This window comes from Salvelinus fontinalis, chromosome 41, assembly GCF_029448725.1.
Source record: "Salvelinus fontinalis isolate EN_2023a chromosome 41, ASM2944872v1, whole genome shotgun sequence".
In the NCBI taxonomy this organism is placed as follows: domain Eukaryota; kingdom Metazoa; phylum Chordata; class Actinopteri; order Salmoniformes; family Salmonidae; genus Salvelinus; species Salvelinus fontinalis.
Window position 1 is genome coordinate 5053249 of NC_074705.1, and position 17864 is coordinate 5071112.

The 17864-nt window shown below is 42.8% G+C and overlaps 2 protein-coding genes and 1 pseudogene across 6 annotated transcripts in view; all 3 read left to right on the top strand.

The window, feature by feature from the left end:
- bin1b (bridging integrator 1b) overlaps positions 1–12834 on the top strand; it is a 53454-nt gene extending 40620 nt beyond the window's left edge. For 3 of the 5 annotated variants that reach the window (XM_055908330.1, XM_055908332.1, XM_055908333.1), the window contains 5 exons: positions 3311–3334; positions 10220–10258; positions 10422–10475; positions 10692–10793; positions 10894–12834. In XM_055908330.1, the coding sequence (XP_055764305.1) occupies positions 3311–3334; positions 10220–10258; positions 10422–10475; positions 10692–10793; positions 10894–10995 (321 nt within the window). In that variant the 3' untranslated portion in view covers positions 10996–12834. The remainder of the gene's footprint in view (positions 1–3310; positions 3335–10219; positions 10259–10421; positions 10476–10691; positions 10794–10893) is intronic. The other 2 variants (XM_055908331.1, XM_055908334.1) reach the window with 1 other exon arrangement.
- On the top strand, positions 2235–2413 carry LOC129840755 (U2 spliceosomal RNA; annotated as a pseudogene).
- Positions 12835–13878: 1044 nt separating the features above from the next.
- On the top strand, positions 13879–17842 carry LOC129840439 (tubulin alpha-1A chain-like). Its single transcript, XM_055908339.1, has 4 exons — positions 13879–14143; positions 14457–14679; positions 14776–14924; positions 16604–17842. Exons 1-4 carry the CDS (start codon positions 14141–14143, stop codon positions 17582–17584), a joined length of 1356 nt encoding a protein of 451 aa, XP_055764314.1. The 5' UTR covers positions 13879–14140; the 3' UTR covers positions 17585–17842.
- The last annotated feature ends 22 nt before the right edge of the window (positions 17843–17864 follow it).

Genomic DNA, 17864 nt, shown 5'->3' on the forward strand with positions numbered 1-17864 from the left:
AGTGTTTAGAGGTATATTTGGTTTGGAGCATATGGGAGGTTCGATGTGTGAGGGGGTAACCTCTCTACTTTACAAAAAGGGAGACCGCAAGACATTAGCAAATTGGAGACCTTTAACAATGTTGTGTGTTGACTATAAATTATTAAGCAAAGCCATAACTAATCGCCTATCTTCTGCCATGGCATATGTTGTTGGTTTAGACCAAACATGCGGTGTGGTGGGGAGAAAATTTACCTGGAACTTGCAATTGCACAGAGATGTTCAAGCATATTTAGAGGAAAGGCACCTGCCAGCTATTACTGTGAATTTGGACCAGGAAAAAGCTTTTGACATGGTAAACCATGAGTTTTTATTTTGAGTTATGGATAAATTTGGTTTTGGAAATAATTTTATGAAATGGGTAAAAATTCTTTATAGTAATGTGGGTAGCAGGGTAAATATTAATGGGAATATTGGAAATGTTATCAAGCAATTACGAGGTGTCAGACAGGGGGACCCTCTATCTGCTCTATTGTATGTTTTATATATTGAACCTTTCGCATGCGCAATTAGGACAAATTACAACATCAAAGGCATCATTTTACCTGGAGGGGATATTCTAAAAATTTCACAATATGCGGACGACACAGTTTTATATTTACAGGACGACCTGAGCTTGAAAGAGTCTATCAAAGTCATTGATGAATTCTCTGTTGCGTCTGGGTCGAAGATAAACAAGAATAAAACAGAAATAAAATATATGGGACAGTGGAAATGGAGAACTGATCAGTTATGTGGTTTGACTGTGTGCACAGGACCAATGGTAGTACTCGGCATATCTTTCGGAAATGAAATTAAAGATGACATGTTTAATTGGAAAGAAAAACTATTTTCGCTTAATAAAAGATTGGGACTGTGGAAAGTGAGGCGACTATCTTTTAGTGGGAAGGACATTCTGCCTTCATTACTTCACCTTGCCTATGTGTTTCCCATGCCGGTGTCTCTAAGAAAAATTTTCATACGAGCACGGTCTAATTTCTTTTGGGGGGGGGGATATGAGTATATCCGTAGAGATCGGATGTACCAGCCTATAGAGGCTGGTGGAAGGGATTTCCCTCATATTCCTCTCAAGCTAGATGCGTTGTTCTACTCAAACGTTTGTTGTCTTTTGTCGTCTTCTGTACACAAATGTCACATTTGAAACAAATTCTGGCTGTCTGTACCGTTAAGGTTCATGGTGGAATGGGATAATAGTCAGCCAAAAGCTGAAAGTATCCCATTACATTTTAAGAAAATAGTGGAATGGGCAAAGAAAACCCCTGTCTGCAAAGTAAAAGAAAATGTAATCAACCACAGATTGCTTTACGCGAAATTAATAGAAAATTGTCGTCCTAGAGACCGATTACCAATATCGCCTTCCACCTGGCTACAGACACAATTAAAAGGTTTAGACAACAGACTGAAAGATTTTAATTGGCTTGTTTTACACAGACGTCTTCCGGTCTGTTCAACATTACATGATTATAATTTGACCTCGAATAAATTTTGTCCCAGGAACAATTGTTTCGCAATTGAAACAATTCCCCATGTTTTATGGGAATGTTCTTTTGCTCAATTAGTTTGGAGAAAAATGTAACCATTTTTTGAGATTTAAAAAAAAACATTGATTATGAAGGGGTAGCCAAATTTGAACTAAAAACATGTGGAAAGGGTGCAATTATAAGAATTAGTGACTGGTGTCCCTTATCAAGATCAAACTTTGGGAGGCCAGATGTGGTGCGGTCAATGACATCCTCAAGTGGTCACCGACGGGATTGGTTCAATTTAGAAAACAGGACATTTGGAAAAGAACACAATTCGAAATAGATAAGTGGGGCATTGTATCAGTTAAACAGAGATGGAAAGTGATTTACCCTTCATTGTAAATGTTTTTTTATAGCCTATATATAATTGTATTCCATAACTAAAATTGAAATGTAGGCTAAGCCTTTGTACATATTTGATATACACGGAGGTTTATTCAGAGTTCACTTTGGCATATGTGTATGTATAGAATTGTTTGTATTGTTTTTGGAGATTGTTAGAGGCATGTTAATCTTGAATGTAGGCTTATAATACTGGTCAGGTTCTGCAGAACAGCACTTGAGGAGTTTTGCTATTTTTATATTGTTACGGTACTTTTTGATACTGTTTTTATGAATCCATGTTAATACACTGAAGTTGTAACTGTATTTGAATGTGAAATAAAAATAAAAATTACCCCCCCCCCAAAAAAAACAAATCTGTTCTTATCAGTTTAATATCTGATACGTCCCCTATCTGGGGACCATATATTAAATTGATTTTTGGAACAGGGAGATGGAATAGGGGCTTGCTCCGTCCACTCCACAAATCGCCCTGGTATTGCAGTACCTCCAAGAACGGTCCACCCCGTCACTGTAAAGATAAATTAGGCAGAGACAACAGAGTTGATTAGTTTCAGTTTGTTAGGATCATGATGTATTTTCACATTTGAGAAATTTCATCTCAATGACTTGACCAGCACTATCTAGCCATCAGTCTTCTAATCAAAGTTTATTTGTCACGTGCATGGGATACAGGGTGTAAACAGTACAGTGAAATGCTTACTTGCAAGCTCTGTGCTGTACACATTATCAAAAATATACACATAGCTAAGTAATAAAGTAGTTAAAACATATACAATTGTTATGATTGGAAATATATACACAAAAATGAATGTACAGTATAAACTATTAAATGTGCTAAAGTCATGTACTGGTAACATGGACTGCCTCACATACCGGTAACGTTATCTGAGGTATTTGTCTGAAGTCATTATTTGATAGGCCTGCTATTTTCAAAAGACTCAAATATATGCAGTTGAAATGTATACAAGGTTTGTAACTCATCTGCCTATGTTAAAGTAACAATGTCTGTAATTAATCACCTTTATGCATATATCACCAAACAATTTCAAACATCAAATTTGATTCCTGATAAATGAAATAAGCACATTGTGTGCATGATTCATTCATGGTATTACAATCCAATGCTATGTATTCAATACATAGGCTGGTTTGCTCATAGTTTTGTAGACTTTCCATTGGCGTACAGAAACACAATCCACAACAGAAATCAGTAAAGCTGAATACAATGGGGCAACACATCTGATATGAATGTATAATCCTCAATCCACACCAAAGCGAAGGTCACATGTAGGAGATGACATAGGAGTCAGCCCTTCCCTATTGTAGTTCCTAGTTGACAGTTGCCATGGTTATACAGCATTTTCTTATCTCATCTTGTCTCATCTCTTATTGCCTCACGGAAGGCGGCTTCCTGGGACTCATGGGAGGTAAGCACTTCCTGTATTTTTCCTCTCCAGCCCTCCTGATTGTTCTCCATGTTTGGGAAAACTATACTTAAGGGTGGTAGGTTGGACGTAGAAGGAGGGCATTACGCGGGGGCTGCGAATTCTAATAACAAGCATGGTTTGTTTCCCGTTTCTGTTTTTAAAATCTCCAACATTAGTAGAATCACTATCACCATATTACACAAATTTTATTAGTCAAGCAGGAATGTTCCTTGTATGTTATTGGTGTTCTGAATAACAGCTCCCATCAAAATTTGCAGAAAACGAATGGTTCTATTCAATCTGAATCGCTGAAGCTTTACAGATAGTGTTTATCTGCAGTAAAAAATATTAAACAGTGATGACAGGCATTGACAGGACGGTCACAGCCACACGTTCACTGGTTAGGTAGGACACAATATATTTTAGATAGGAGCAACAGTAGTGACACATGCCCTCAATTTGAAGTGATATTAATCTATAAATACAGAGCACAAGAACAACCCTTTTTTAATTTTTTTATTTATCCCTTTTCCCCCCAATTTTCGTGGTATCCAATCGCTAGTAATTACTATCTTGTCTCATCGCTACAACTCCCGTACGGGCTTGGGAGAGACGAAGGTCGAAAGTCATGCGTCCTCCGAAGCACAACCCAACCAAGCCGCACTGCTTCTTTAACACAGCGCGCCTCCAACCCGGAAGCCAGCCGCACCAATGTGTCGGAGGAAACACCGTGCACCTGGCCCCCTTGGGTAGCGCGCACTGCGCCCAGCCCGCCACAGGAGTCGCTGGAGCGCGATGAGACAAGGAAATCCCTACCGGCCAAACCCTCCCTAACCCGGACGACGCTAGCCCAATTGTGCGTCGCCCCACGGACCTTCCGGTCGCGGCCGGCTGCGACAGAGCCTGGGGGCGAACCCAGAGACTCTGGTGGCGCAGTTAGCACTGCGATGCAGTGCCCTAGACCACTGCGCCACCCGGGAGGCCCAAGAACAACCCTTTTTATATAAACATTTTAAGGTAGTAAGAAAATAAACATTCACTTAATATTTCAATAAGTCACCTGCTGGCAAATCACCTGCTGGCAAATCACCTGCTGCCAATAGCTAGCAATAGCTAGCGTGACATTGTAGTGCAGTGACCAACGGTGCTAATTAGCTCGTCATTAACAATGCTAGCTAAGCCAGCAAACACTTGGTTAACTTGCTGAATAGGTCTTCAATACATTAACGGCAAAATAAATATATACATACCCACATTCGCTATTGACTTTAGGATATATGAACCAGTTTTCCGAAACACTATTGTGTTACAGTTTTTATATAGATACGAAAGAGACACGAACCTGCTCTCAGAATATCTCTCAAACTGAGGAGCAGGCAGACCAACTTCCCAAATAGGGGAGAAGAACTCAAAACCCACTAGTTGTTCTTTCAAAGAAAATAATACAAAAATGGTAAATCCGAAGACCTCTCGTAATACCAACCTTACTACAATGGCAGCAAATATTTTTATGAATTCAGTGACACATAATGAAAGGAACCTATATATATAATCACCCCTTTTCCTGAAGTGAATGGTTTCACCCACTACTCTACCGCGAAATGCGGCGTTCTTTGATGTCTACATTGCGCGTGAGGTTGATGGAAACTCTACATTTTCAATTTGTTACAATAGCACGCTTGAACTGTAAAGGTTTTTTCCGTTTGAGCCGACATCAGCGTTCACCGTGAATGCAGTCTCCTAACGCGGGACATTGCCTTTAAATTTCAATCATGCCGTAACGCTGAATTTCCACGATACAGATTAGAGGTCGATGATTAAATCGGCAAGGCCGATTTAATTAGGGCCGATTTCAAATTTTCATAAGAATTGGTAATCTGCTTTTTTGGATGCCGATTACATTGCAATCCATGAGGAAACTCCGTGGCAGGCTGACCACCTGTTACCGAGTGCATCGTCAAAAGGACCTTGTGGCTGCAATGAGCCACGGTAAATTGCTAGCTAGCATTAAACTTATCTTATAAAAAACAATCAATCTTCACATAACTAGTTAACCTAGTAATATCAACCATGTGTAGTTAGTTAGCAATTTTTTCGATGCAAGCTGAAGTTTGGAGCCGAAGTCTACACCCCTTCGTTGGTCAAGAGTAGGGATTCTTCAATGAAGTGTTTGCTATTCAACAATCGACGACTCGTTTTCACACACATTTTTTCACTTGAGAAATGCTGCACCAAACATCTTAGATGTAATATTGAGTGACTAAGATCTCCTCGGTAAAAACGTCAAAATGAATGACAGATGAGTTCTTAAATTAATTCTGACTACTTTGAGGAAGTGTATACTGTCTACGGAGTCTCAAGATGGACAAAAAGTACTATTGCCGCTTTGTGTATTTTTCAAGCGAAGGTCTTTTAAACCTCTAACGCCTCACAAACCCGGATCCGGGAGCACCCCCATCACAAAAGCTGACTAGCATAGCCTAGCCTAAAGTTACAGGGATATCATAAAATAAAATGTTCATGAAATCACAAGTCCAAGACACCAAATGAAAGATACAGATCTTGTGATTCAAGCCATCATCTCTGATTTTTAAAATGTTTTACAGGGAAGACACAATATGTAAATCTATTAGCTAACCACGTTAGCAAAAGACACCACTCTCATACTCCACCATTTTCTTACTGCATCAGTAGCTATCACAAATTCGACCAAATAAAGATATAAATAGCCACTAACCAAGAAACAACCTCATCAGATGACAGTCTGATAACATATTTATTGTATAGCATAGGTTTTGTTAGAAAAATGTGCATATTTCAGGTATAAATCATAGTTTACAATTGCAGCCCCCATCACAACTGTCACTAAAATGACTAGAATAACTACAGAGACCATCGTGTATTAGCTAATTACTCATCATAACATTTCTTAAAAATACACAGCGTACAGCAGATGACACATCATATTACACAATTCATATAGAGTTGGTTCGAAAATGTGCATATTTAGCCGCACAATTCGTGGTTACACACCGTGATTAGTGGGCAAACAATCAAGCAATCTGTCCTGCGCCATCTTGGAAAGGCACGTACTCTTATCGAAAGCTATTCATAAACTTGACTAAAAAAATACAGGTTGGACAGCAATTGAAAGACAAATTAGTTAATGCAATCGCTGAGTTAGATTTTTAAAATTAACGTTATTAGACATACAGTGTGCGTTACAGCCAGACTAGTGCCGCAAAAATGGCGGACAAATACGTTTACATTTTTCCACATAAATACGGAATAACATCATGAATAGCTCTTACTTTTGGACGAGCTTCCATCAGAATCTTGGCGAAGTGGTCCTTTGTCCAAAATAATTGTTGCTTGGTTGTAAAACGTCGTGTTCAAATTCGGAAGTAGCAGCTAACAAGTAGCTATAACAAACAGCATGCCCAAACGTTATACTCAATACTAAGGAAATTTCGAAAATAGCAATATACTCGCATAAACTGATATAACTCGGTTTAAAATAACTTCGTTATGATGTTTCTAACACCTATAACGAATTAAATTACAGACGGATATATCTAAGGACGATAACTGAGCGTTCCAAAATGCCATCCTGAGGTCTTGCTTTGCGTAATGGCGAGCGTTGAAAAGATAGGTCCTCTCGCTCCTTGGCCTTTTATAAACTCTGGGAACTACGCAGAAAGTCCATTCCACTTCTCATTGGTTACGGACATCCAGGGGAAGGCGGGTGCAGTTCATGTCGACCCATAGGATACATACAGAGCTTTAAACTGATCCGAGAGCAGAGCCTAGTTTTCAGACCTTCGCAGTTCCTGTCATGGATTTTGCTGCAGAGAGAGTTCTGTTTCACCCACAGACATAATTCCAACGGTTTTAGAAACTAGAGAGTGTTTTCTATCCAATAGTAAGAATAATATGCATATTGTACGAGCAAGAATTGAGTACGAGGCCGTTTACATTGGGTACACATTTGTGCTATGTCGAAATGGCACCCCCCTAGTGGCAAGAAGTTAAGGGAGTATGCGAACACACTCATTCAGTTTGCCTAGCTAAATTTGGCTAACCGCCAGCCGAAATCGTAGCATGCGGAAGCCTTTAGCGGCAAGCAGACGAGCAATATCCACCGTTGTAATATGGATGAAGCCTGACCTGGAATAACAATTTATTCAGCTTTCCTAGCGCTATTCATTACATAAAGAATCTCAAAGTGCTTTACACCAACACAAAAAAATACAAGCAATTTAGAAAACAATTCATAATAAAGTTGGAAAGTTCATGGCTTGAGTGATCAAAGGGGGAGAGCAAGCAAAGAGGGCTCCTGAGAAGCGCAGTGGTCTAAGGCACTGCATCTCAGTGCTTGAGGCATCACTACAGATACCCTGGTTCGATTCCAGGCTGTATCACAACCGGCCATGATTGGGAGTCCCATAGGGTGGCACACAATTGGCCCAGTGTCGTCCGAGTTTGGCCGGTGTAGGCCGTCATTGTAAATAAGAATTTGTTAACTGACTTGTCTAGTTAAATATATATACATTTTTTAAAGATGGTCTCGGCCGCACGGTGTCATCAAGGTGTCTCACCGTCCGTGTGGCTTCTCCAGTTCATGGACTCCGTAGTAGGTGTAGCTAGGTTTCCCTACTACCAAGATGACACATGCACTTGGGTGAAGCTACTGCAGTCACGCGGCGCCAGAAAGTACACGGCATTTCAATGATAATTCAAGAGTAGCCTTGTAGAGTAGTCCTCCTTACAATCCTCATCACTGCACACCTCAGCTGTCTTGCTTCTCTCCATCCTCAACCTCCGGACAAACGGCTGGCATTCAAAACAATAGCCAGCTGACATTAGCCAAATGACTTGCCAGCTTCAGTCTTGAAACTCTGTGGTGGATTCTAATGATATTAATGAACTATATTAATTGTTAAAACAAAGTGTGCATGGAAAAATGCCATAAATGTGATAATTATTAAGATATTTACCAAATGTACAGTAGCCCTCTGCCTAGGTGTAACAGTATAACTTTAGTCCGTCCCCTCGCCCCGACCCGGCGCGAACCAGGGACCCTCTGCACACATCAACAGTCACCCACGAAGCATCGTTAACCATCGCTCCACAAAAGCCGCGGCCCTTGCAGAGCAAGGGGAACCACTACTTCAAGGTCTCAAAGCGAGTGACGTCACAGATTGAAACGATATTAGCGCGCACCACCGCTAACTAGCTAGCCATTTCACATCGGTTACATAGGCAACCTCACTGTGCCATGGAAACCACGGAATGTATAGCTAACTCAATCTGGCTAGCTTTAGAAAACCCTGAGCAGGTCTAGCTTGCTTCGTAAGATATAAAGATTGTAGAGAAATTGTTATTTGCATCTAAAGGAAAGTCTCAAGACTCTCGAAAACCAAACTTATCTTAGACTGCCTCTGCTCAGGTTGATTGGGATCAGGTGTGACAGCAGTAGGGTGAAAGTCCTGCCTTTGGTGTCAAGGGAAGTTAGGTCTGATTGGCTACTTAGGTGGATTAATCAAGGAGGCGTGACCTGGGGCACGTTCACAAGGAAGCAACGTTTTTGGACGTTCAGATAGAAATATGCTATGTAGAACAAGTAGAATAAAGGAATCACGTCGGCTCCATTCGTTGCATTTATATCTACAACGTTCGAATAGTGAATGTGGGCCTGGGCATTTGGGATAATTATTTTTAAATTTGTACTTTTATTCAATGTTCTAGGATATTTCCTTTCAAGCATTTTCTTTGAAACATATTAGTAGCAATAGGAATGCTCTTGGTTTGCTGGGTACCATATTCTGCGGACACTTGAATGGCGAGCTGGTCTCTGGCATTACTCATAGAGCTCTCTCTTATCTTCTCTTGGTCTGTTATCCCTTATCCTACAATTCCTGCTTTTGACCCATGACCCCTTTATGCCCTGTGGCTTTTTATCATCAAACCGTTGGTCCTATTCCAAATGCTCTGTGTTGCCCCACCCGCGTGCACCATGGCCACCCGTCTACGCGCCATACTGCCTCGCCCCCTTCCCTCCTCAGCCTGAACCCGAGCAGCCCCCTGCAGCGGAGGAGCCCAAGCAGAACGACAAAGAGTCCCAGGAGGTCAAGGCCGTCTGGGAGGAAGACAAGCCTGCAGCCAACCAGGGTGGCTGGGGCGATGATGAGACTGGGGCCGCCCCGAGCTGGGATACTGAAGGGACACCGCAGGCTTCTCAGGCAGGCTGGGACCAGGATGTGACCCAGACTGGGCATTCTCAGGGTGACTGGGGCGATAACAGGGCCCAGGTAGGGAAAGAGGCTGCAGATGCTGCCACTGATGGACAGGCAGGCTGGGTTGATGCGGGTGCCCAGGCTGGGTGGGCAGAGGAGCCAACTGCAGACGGGCAGGTGGGCTGGGCGGACTCTGGGCAGACTGGCTGGGCTGACTCAGAGCAGAGCGTGAGTAGGCGGGGAACGAGGAAGTACCGTAGGGGAGTGTAGATGTGCTATAGGTAGCACTGGTAGATGGACAGGAGGTTCATTACAGTAGTGATGGGAGACCAAGGCTTCAAAAACACGATGGACAGCTGGGTGTTGACCGTTGACTGGGACAAACAAACACTCTGTGAGTACCCCATCTGACAGAAGGTTGATCAAGTTTCAGTCTCCCATCTTTAGGATCCGTAGATAGATGGCATGGCTGTTGTGGCGGTCTGATGGTGGCACATGTTGACAGATTGTGCGCAGGGAGAGAGTCTTTGTACCTGTGTGTATGTATTCCTGTGAAGTCTTCATACCTGTATGTGTATGCTGATCTCTGTGGGGTGGGAGGGATACATGTCCATTGGGAATTCTCACCTCCCCTTTCGCTCCCTTCCAGACTGACACTGCTGTGGAGGCCGCTGCAGGGGCTGCAACCGTAAGTACTGGAGTAAATAGGCCATTCATATGCAGTACAAACATTGGGTCCCTGGCATATCATTCCCTCTACAGTGTGATGTAACCATTGTAGAATTGATTGACCACTTAATACATTTCTCTGTATCAAAGGAAGCATGTTCTCTGCTTATTTCTGATTCCAGACTGCGGTGACCAATGGGTCTTCTGAGGTGCTGCCGGCTGGAGTCATCTACAAGGTAAGCCCTTCGCTTTTCTTGTTTCTAGAGGACCATAGAGACAGCTACTTAAAGGGGGTTGTTTGCACACCTAGTTCCAGGTTCACTGAGGAAGAAAACTCCAGCACACTAGTATTTTTCAATATTCTGCCAACAATGGATCTTGGTTGTTGCGGTCAGTATATCTTAAATCAGGTAGCAATATCGTTGTGTGTGATGTTATAAAAAAAAATTCAGGTCAAAGCCATGCATGACTACGCTGCCACCGATGGAGACGAGCTGGAGATGAAAGCAGGAGATGTTGTGCTGGTCCTGGCCTGGGAGAATCCTGATGAGCAGGTCAGTAGCCAGCTGCATTCTACCCCAATTGACAACTATAACATGTTTTCACATGATTGGGTTACATCCTCTGATAACCATGCTGTTTGTGTGTGTGCAGGATGACGGCTGGCTCATGGGCGTGAAGGAATCTCATTGGCTAGAGAACAAAGACCTCTTGGCAAAAGGAGTCTTCCCTGAAAACTTTACCCAGAAGTTGTGAGCCGGACGTCCCATCCAACCTGCACTCCCCCTTCCCCTCTCATCCCTTTTCCGTCCTTTGGGACATCTGCCAGGATAGAAACAAACCAAAACCACAATCTCAATCCTTGACCCATGTATCAAATGTGCTGGTATATTTTAGCAGATTCGCACGATTATTGTTTTGACTTGTTACATTTGACTACGTAATGTATGTGTTTTTGCTAATGCTAATGTGGTCAGTAATGTATTTATGCTAAGCTAATGTGGCCAGTAGAAACAAAGAGTATGCTAGTTTCAATGAAAAAGTAATGGATGTCAAGACTGCTTGAACACCTTTTGACATGTCATGTAAAAAAACAACAAAAAAAACCATTAAGAGTTGCATGATCATTTTACTGTAGTCATTGACTTTGTAACAACATCACACTCCTAGACAGAGATTGGGACTGCTCTGGTATCAGTCCTTCAGTTCTGACTGTGATGAGACAAAATGTACCGGTACTGGATCAGAACCTTGGGGCACACCACACCAGATTAAAGCAATGTGACCTGGGTCATGTTCGGAATGGTACTCTACAGCAAAACGTTTTGCAATGGAAAAATAAAAAATCTCTGTTCTTATTGGACATTTCAGGTAGTATACCTCCACATTTACCCTACTGGCTCTGTTGTCGTTAACTCTTAAGTCTATACTTTATGTCTGCATCAAACTTTAAGTCACTATTATTCTATTTTAAAAGACTCCGTAGCTGTTCTGAAACCATGTGATCTTATATCTGTGACCCGTTTAATGTATCATTTGCCCCTGAGAAGTGTGCTCCCTAGGCTGTCGCTCTGCTAAGATCAATGTTTTATCTATTGTACTGTCCCTCTCACCACCTTTGTATTGCACTGTCCCACTTGCCACCTTTATGTATTCTACTGTCCCTCTCTCCTAAGCAGTAGTTGAAGGGAAATAAAGGAAACCCAGCCTTTGCTCTCTCCCTTAGAGAGAAATCTCTCAGAGATTGGGTCAGTGGTCAGGAGTCAGGACACGCATCAGAAACAGGCTCCCTAGATCTGTGTATTTTTCTATCAATCCCTCTCCTGTGAAAGAGATTCCTGGGACATGTGTTAGGGAATGGTGTGCAGAAGCCCTGCAGGGTTGCAACCATATACATGGAATCAATAGAAAGGGCTTTGAAGTTGAAACCTCTAGCCCTGGCAATTTGACTGGTAAACTCATGTGTGCAATGGCTGCCAGTCCACCCACTATGCCATCATTGACTTGAATGAGGAAGCCTGTTCTATGGATTCTATTTCTATAGTTGCGACAACTTTTGTGAAACACTGGATAACTAAAGCAAGAGCATAATATGCTCTCAACTCTGTGGTATTGGTTTCATTAGAACCTCAGATTATGGCCTGGCTCTGAGTGGAGTGAAGCCTGTCGATAATGGCTCAATCATAAAATCTACACCTAGCTGTCTGTATTAGAATATGTTGATAAGGGCTAGAGGCGAGGGGTAATTAACAAACAGCATGTTCAGAAGAGTTTTAAAACTGTGGTCAATGTTCTGATCAAAAGTAAGGCAACTATTTATGGGTGTCATACAATTTCTATGTAACAATCCATACAAGTATTCAAAGAGCCCTGAAACAAATCATCTCAATGTCCATTGTGTCCTGCTGAAAACCAAAGTTAAACTCAGTCAAATTAAGCCTATGGGATGTACTGTGTTCAAATCCTAGATGTAGCTGAAAATCAACACCTGTGTGAACACACTGTGACTGTATGTTAAAAATATCTCTCAGTGGAAAGTGATCAAGCCTGTAACCGACAGTCTTCTTTACAACATTAAAGATGGGTTCAACATCAGACACTGTGGCCTTCATTGTTTCACCTGCATTACACCTGGGGGTTAGAACACCTCTGCATGCAGGCCTGTATGGTGATAGCCTAAACAACATTTTCACACCCTACTGATCACACATCAGAAGACCAATCAGACAGCTACCCCTCACTCGGGGACTACACCCACATAGTAGTGGTCTGTGCTACTTTATTATAACACCAGGTGGCGGTGTGAATTGCCAGGCCTCTACGGCAAAGCACTGTAATGGCGGCCAATAGCAGGACTTGCTTAGTCACATTCCTCTCATGACATCATTGCTGCTTCTGTGGTGAATATACAGTATGCTCTGTTAGCAGGTGCATGCGGATGGAGATGCTTCCAGGACTCAGACTGGCTCCCCTTTCAAGCCATGCCTCAAACAATCACTACGGATTCAGTGACATAAATACATATTTCTTAACTCCCAAATAAGTATAGGTATATTCATAAGTATAGGTATATTCATAAGTATAGGTATATTCATAAGTATAGGTAAGTTCATAAGTATAGGTATATTAAAGTATTTTCATCCCCATGAATTCATTAATTTATCATATGAAATGGATAAACAAGTCAAATGTTTTAAAACTTGATAATTTTGTAAACAAACTAATTATAAATGATTCCTTGTGCCAATGAAGGAGTCTGAGTTAGAAGGTCACCTTGGTGTAGCCGTTACCTATGGTGCCGTTGTTACCATAGGATACAGTCAACGAAGCGTGAAACACAACAGAACCCTGCCAGGCCACAGGGACAAGGGGAGGGAGTGAGGGCGGGGAAGGCAGCGCCTTTGAATAACAAATGGCTCAAACAGCAGGGGCTATGGGGGAAGGGATCAACCATCTTAAAGTGATTAATTCCTAAATTCCTTCGTTAACGGACCCATGATACTGCCACTAACATAGTATGTGTATTTTCTAAATATTTGTTGTGGTACAGGTTGTTTAGGGATTAAGTTACAGTCCCCTTAGGAACCTTTTGTCCTACGTAAGGTGGGGCTGGTCGGTCGGTTGGTCAGAGTTACACATTATCATCCTGGGTAGATGGGGAGGAGTTATTGATGTGCTGCAGGGCTTGTATGCAGTGTCTCCTCTCGAGCTGAATGATTGGCTTTCCTCTTCCCAGCCCAGAACTCCTATCGACCAAACACATTTAACCCCTTTGTTACCAACAACAAAGCTTGTTACCAAGGTGTTCGCTAATCCTATAAATACAGACGAGCCGCCACCAGGACACACGAGCGAGATTTCTGTCGCAGATCCTTAACGTCGGCCTGAAGAAACTGCAACAATGGTAAGCTTCTGAATATTATGTCTCCTGCTCCCTTCATGCAGCACTCCCATCTTTTGTTTCTTCACTACGCCTCGTCTCTTAAAACAGATCTGCTTCTTGCTTCATTGCCTTGATAGATCAAATATATATGGTTAGAAATAGAATTGTATTGGCAATATTGATACTGATAATGTTACTGAGCAAATGTAGAGACGCTTAGCTGTAACATTAGAAGTTGTATTTAATTGTTTGACCTAAATCCCCAAAAACCGTAACCTGACGTTGTGAACATTTTATTATGTCTAATGGTTTCAATTCTGTCCTTTCTCTGCAGCGTGAATGCATCTCTGTCCACGTCGGCCAGGCAGGTGTCCAGATGGGCAATGCATGCTGGGAACTGTACTGCCTGGAACATGGGATCCAGCCTGATGGACAGATGCCCAGTGATAAGACTATCGGTGGGGGAGATGACTCCTTCAACACCTTCTTCAGTGAGACTGGGGCTGGTAAACATGTTCCTCGTGCAGTCTTTGTGGACCTGGAGCCAACCGTCATCGGTAAGTTGACATACAATTTACCTACTGACGTTCCAATCTCCATATTGTTATAGGTTAAAGCTACAGATATTAAATGTCAATGCCCCATGTCCACAGACGAGGTCCGCACAGGTACCTACCGCCAGCTGTTCCACCCTGAGCAGCTGATCACAGGCAAGGAGGACGCTGCCAACAACTATGCCCGTGGTCACTACACCATTGGCAAGGAGATCATCGACCTGGTACTCGACCGGACGCGCAAACTGGTAAGACCCAACCTAGTCATCTTTCTAGGTGGATGTACCTTCCATCTTTGATAGAAATACATACGGTTTGTAACGCATTCCTCCCTGTTTCTTTCAGGTAAGAAAGAACTGGTAAGACTCATACCATTTTAAAGCAAGGCCTTGTGTTGACACCAAATGTGGAAATACTAATAAATACTAGTAGAGTGGATCAATATCAATACTTCTATATGATATCAATAATGTTTGATATCGATGTGAGCAAGGCCTATCGTGATATTGGTTTATACTTAAGCAATAAGGGTGTGGTATATAGCCAATATACCATGACTAAGAGCTGTTCTTCTGCACGACGCAACGCGGAGTGCCTGGACACAGCCCTTAGCCGTGGTATATTGGCCATATATCACAACCCCCCAAGGTGCCTTATTGCTATTGTAAACTGATTACTAACGTAATTAGAGCAGCAAAAATATTTTTTTTTGTCATACCCCTGGTACACGGTCTGATATACTACGTCTGTCAGCCAATCAGCATTCAGGGCTCGAACCACCCAGTTTATAATTGCTGTTAACCTAGATTATTATGTAAAAAGGCATCCATGACTGTTGCTGCAGACAGAAAACCCGCTCACAGGTTCAACTTAGCTGGAGTGCGTCTGAGTATGCTATTTGAGAACTTTCTCTGTTGTAAAACATCCCACGTATAAATACGGTAATGTTGAGGGTAAAACATTATTTTTTAGCAAAATAGTGTTTTTTAAAAACAAGTGCAAACTTCATGGCGCAGGCCATTCAAAGAGTTGGTTTGATGGTGCCCTCTGATGTCCTCCCCCCGTGCTTGCGGGAACAATAGAGAACAAACGAGGAAAGCACCACCACCCCACTTGTGCCATGTCATGAGGATACCTGGACCACCTATTGAGATGTGCCTTTTGTTAAAGGTGCAATATTCAGAAATCGCTCTGTCATTTCCTGGTTGCAAAGATAATAGTTTGCCTAATATCAGTTTGTGACAATCACTGTACCATCTAAACCGCTATGAAATACATTTTCAATAACCAGCTGTTTGAAGCTGTTTTTCAAAACCGTAAAAGACGCAAAAACTAAAACTTAACAATCGGAAGCATAGAAATAGCACACATAGAACAGATCTACCGCTTCTTAGTCTTGCTTTCAATGAGAATGACAGGCAGGTAGCCTAGTGGTTAGAGCGTTGGACTTGTAACTGAAAGGTTGCAAGATCGAATCCCCGAGCTGACAAGGTAAAATCAGCCCCTGAACAAGGCAGTTAACCCACTAGGCCGTCATTGAAAATAAGAATTTGTTCTTAACTGACTTGCCTAGTAAAATAAAAAACATTTGTATATGAATTTAGTCGGGTCGCCCAAAAAGTGACATTTTGCAGCTTTAATTCAATCATGTAATAAGTGGGGTGGAGAGGAGACTTCAACGGGCTGCCCATTGTATTCAAACTGGTTGTGTAGGTTGATTAGGCCCCCTGGACATTCACACCTGGCCCAATAGGCAACCAGCGAGAGGTTGTCTGAACTTCACAAAGCCGTGGAAATGTATTCCACACAGTTGCAATGTTATTCAGTCAAACTAATATGATATCGGTTCGAAAAAGTTAAACTGATGTGGATATTGATTTTCACTAATAAATACATTTCTTACATTTCTACCTTCTGGTTCTTTCAGGCTGACCAGTGCACTGGTCTCCAGGGCTTCCTGATCTTCCACAGCTTTGGAGGAGGCACCGGTTCTGGGTTCACCTCCCTGCTGATGGAACGTCTCTCTGTCGACTATGGGAAGAAGTCCAAACTTGAGTTTGCCATCTATCCAGCTCCCCAGGTGTCCACTGCTGTGGTGGAGCCTTACAACTCCATCCTGACCACCCACACCACCCTGGAGCACTCGGACTGTGCCTTCATGGTGGACAATGAGGCAATCTATGATATCTGCCGCAGGAACCTGGACATTGAGCGCCCCACCTACACCAACCTCAACAGGCTAATTGGTCAGATCGTCTCCTCCATCACCGCCTCCCTGCGCTTTGATGGGGCCCTCAATGTGGACCTGACAGAGTTCCAGACCAACTTGGTTCCCTACCCCCGTATCCACTTCCCTTTGGCCACCTATGCTCCAGTCATCTCTGCTGAGAAGGCCTATCACGAGATGCTATCAGTGGCTGAGATCACCAACGCCTGCTTTGAGCCAGCCAATCAGATGGTGAAATGTGACCCACGTCACGGCAAGTACATGGCCTGCTGCCTGCTCTACCGTGGTGACGTTGTGCCCAAAGATGTCAACTCTGCCATCGCCACCATCAAGACCAAGCGCACCATCCAGTTTGTGGACTGGTGTCCCACTGGCTTCAAGGTCGGTATCAACTACCAGCCACCCACAGTGGTCCCTGGAGGAGATCTGGCCAAGGTCCAGAGAGCTGTGTGCATGCTGAGCAACACCACAGCCATCGCTGAGGCATGGGCCAGGCTTGACCACAAGTTTGACCTGATGTACGCCAAGAGAGCCTTTGTGCACTGGTATGTGGGAGAGGGCATGGAGGAGGGAGAGTTCTCAGAGGCCAGAGAAGACATGGCAGCCCTGGAGAAAGATTATGAAGAGGTGGGTACTGACAGTGTAGGGGACGAGGGGGAGGAGGAGGGAGAGGAATATTAAAAAGTAGTCAACTGGTACAGAACAACATCTGAAGAACAACAAGGAATGAAGAGGAGGATGTGGGGAGGAAGAGTAGGATGTTAAGATCTATAGTTTCAGCTTTACAACATGATTGTTGAAACTACACGAGTCTATGATTGTCAGCCAGACACAGTTTTGACCAAATTGAGAATAGTAACAATCATTTTTAACCATCTATTTCTTTGGATATGAATCCTTTCTGTGAAAAAATAAAGCATTAATTGTCAACGCCCAAAATATTTCTGTGTCATGCTTGCTC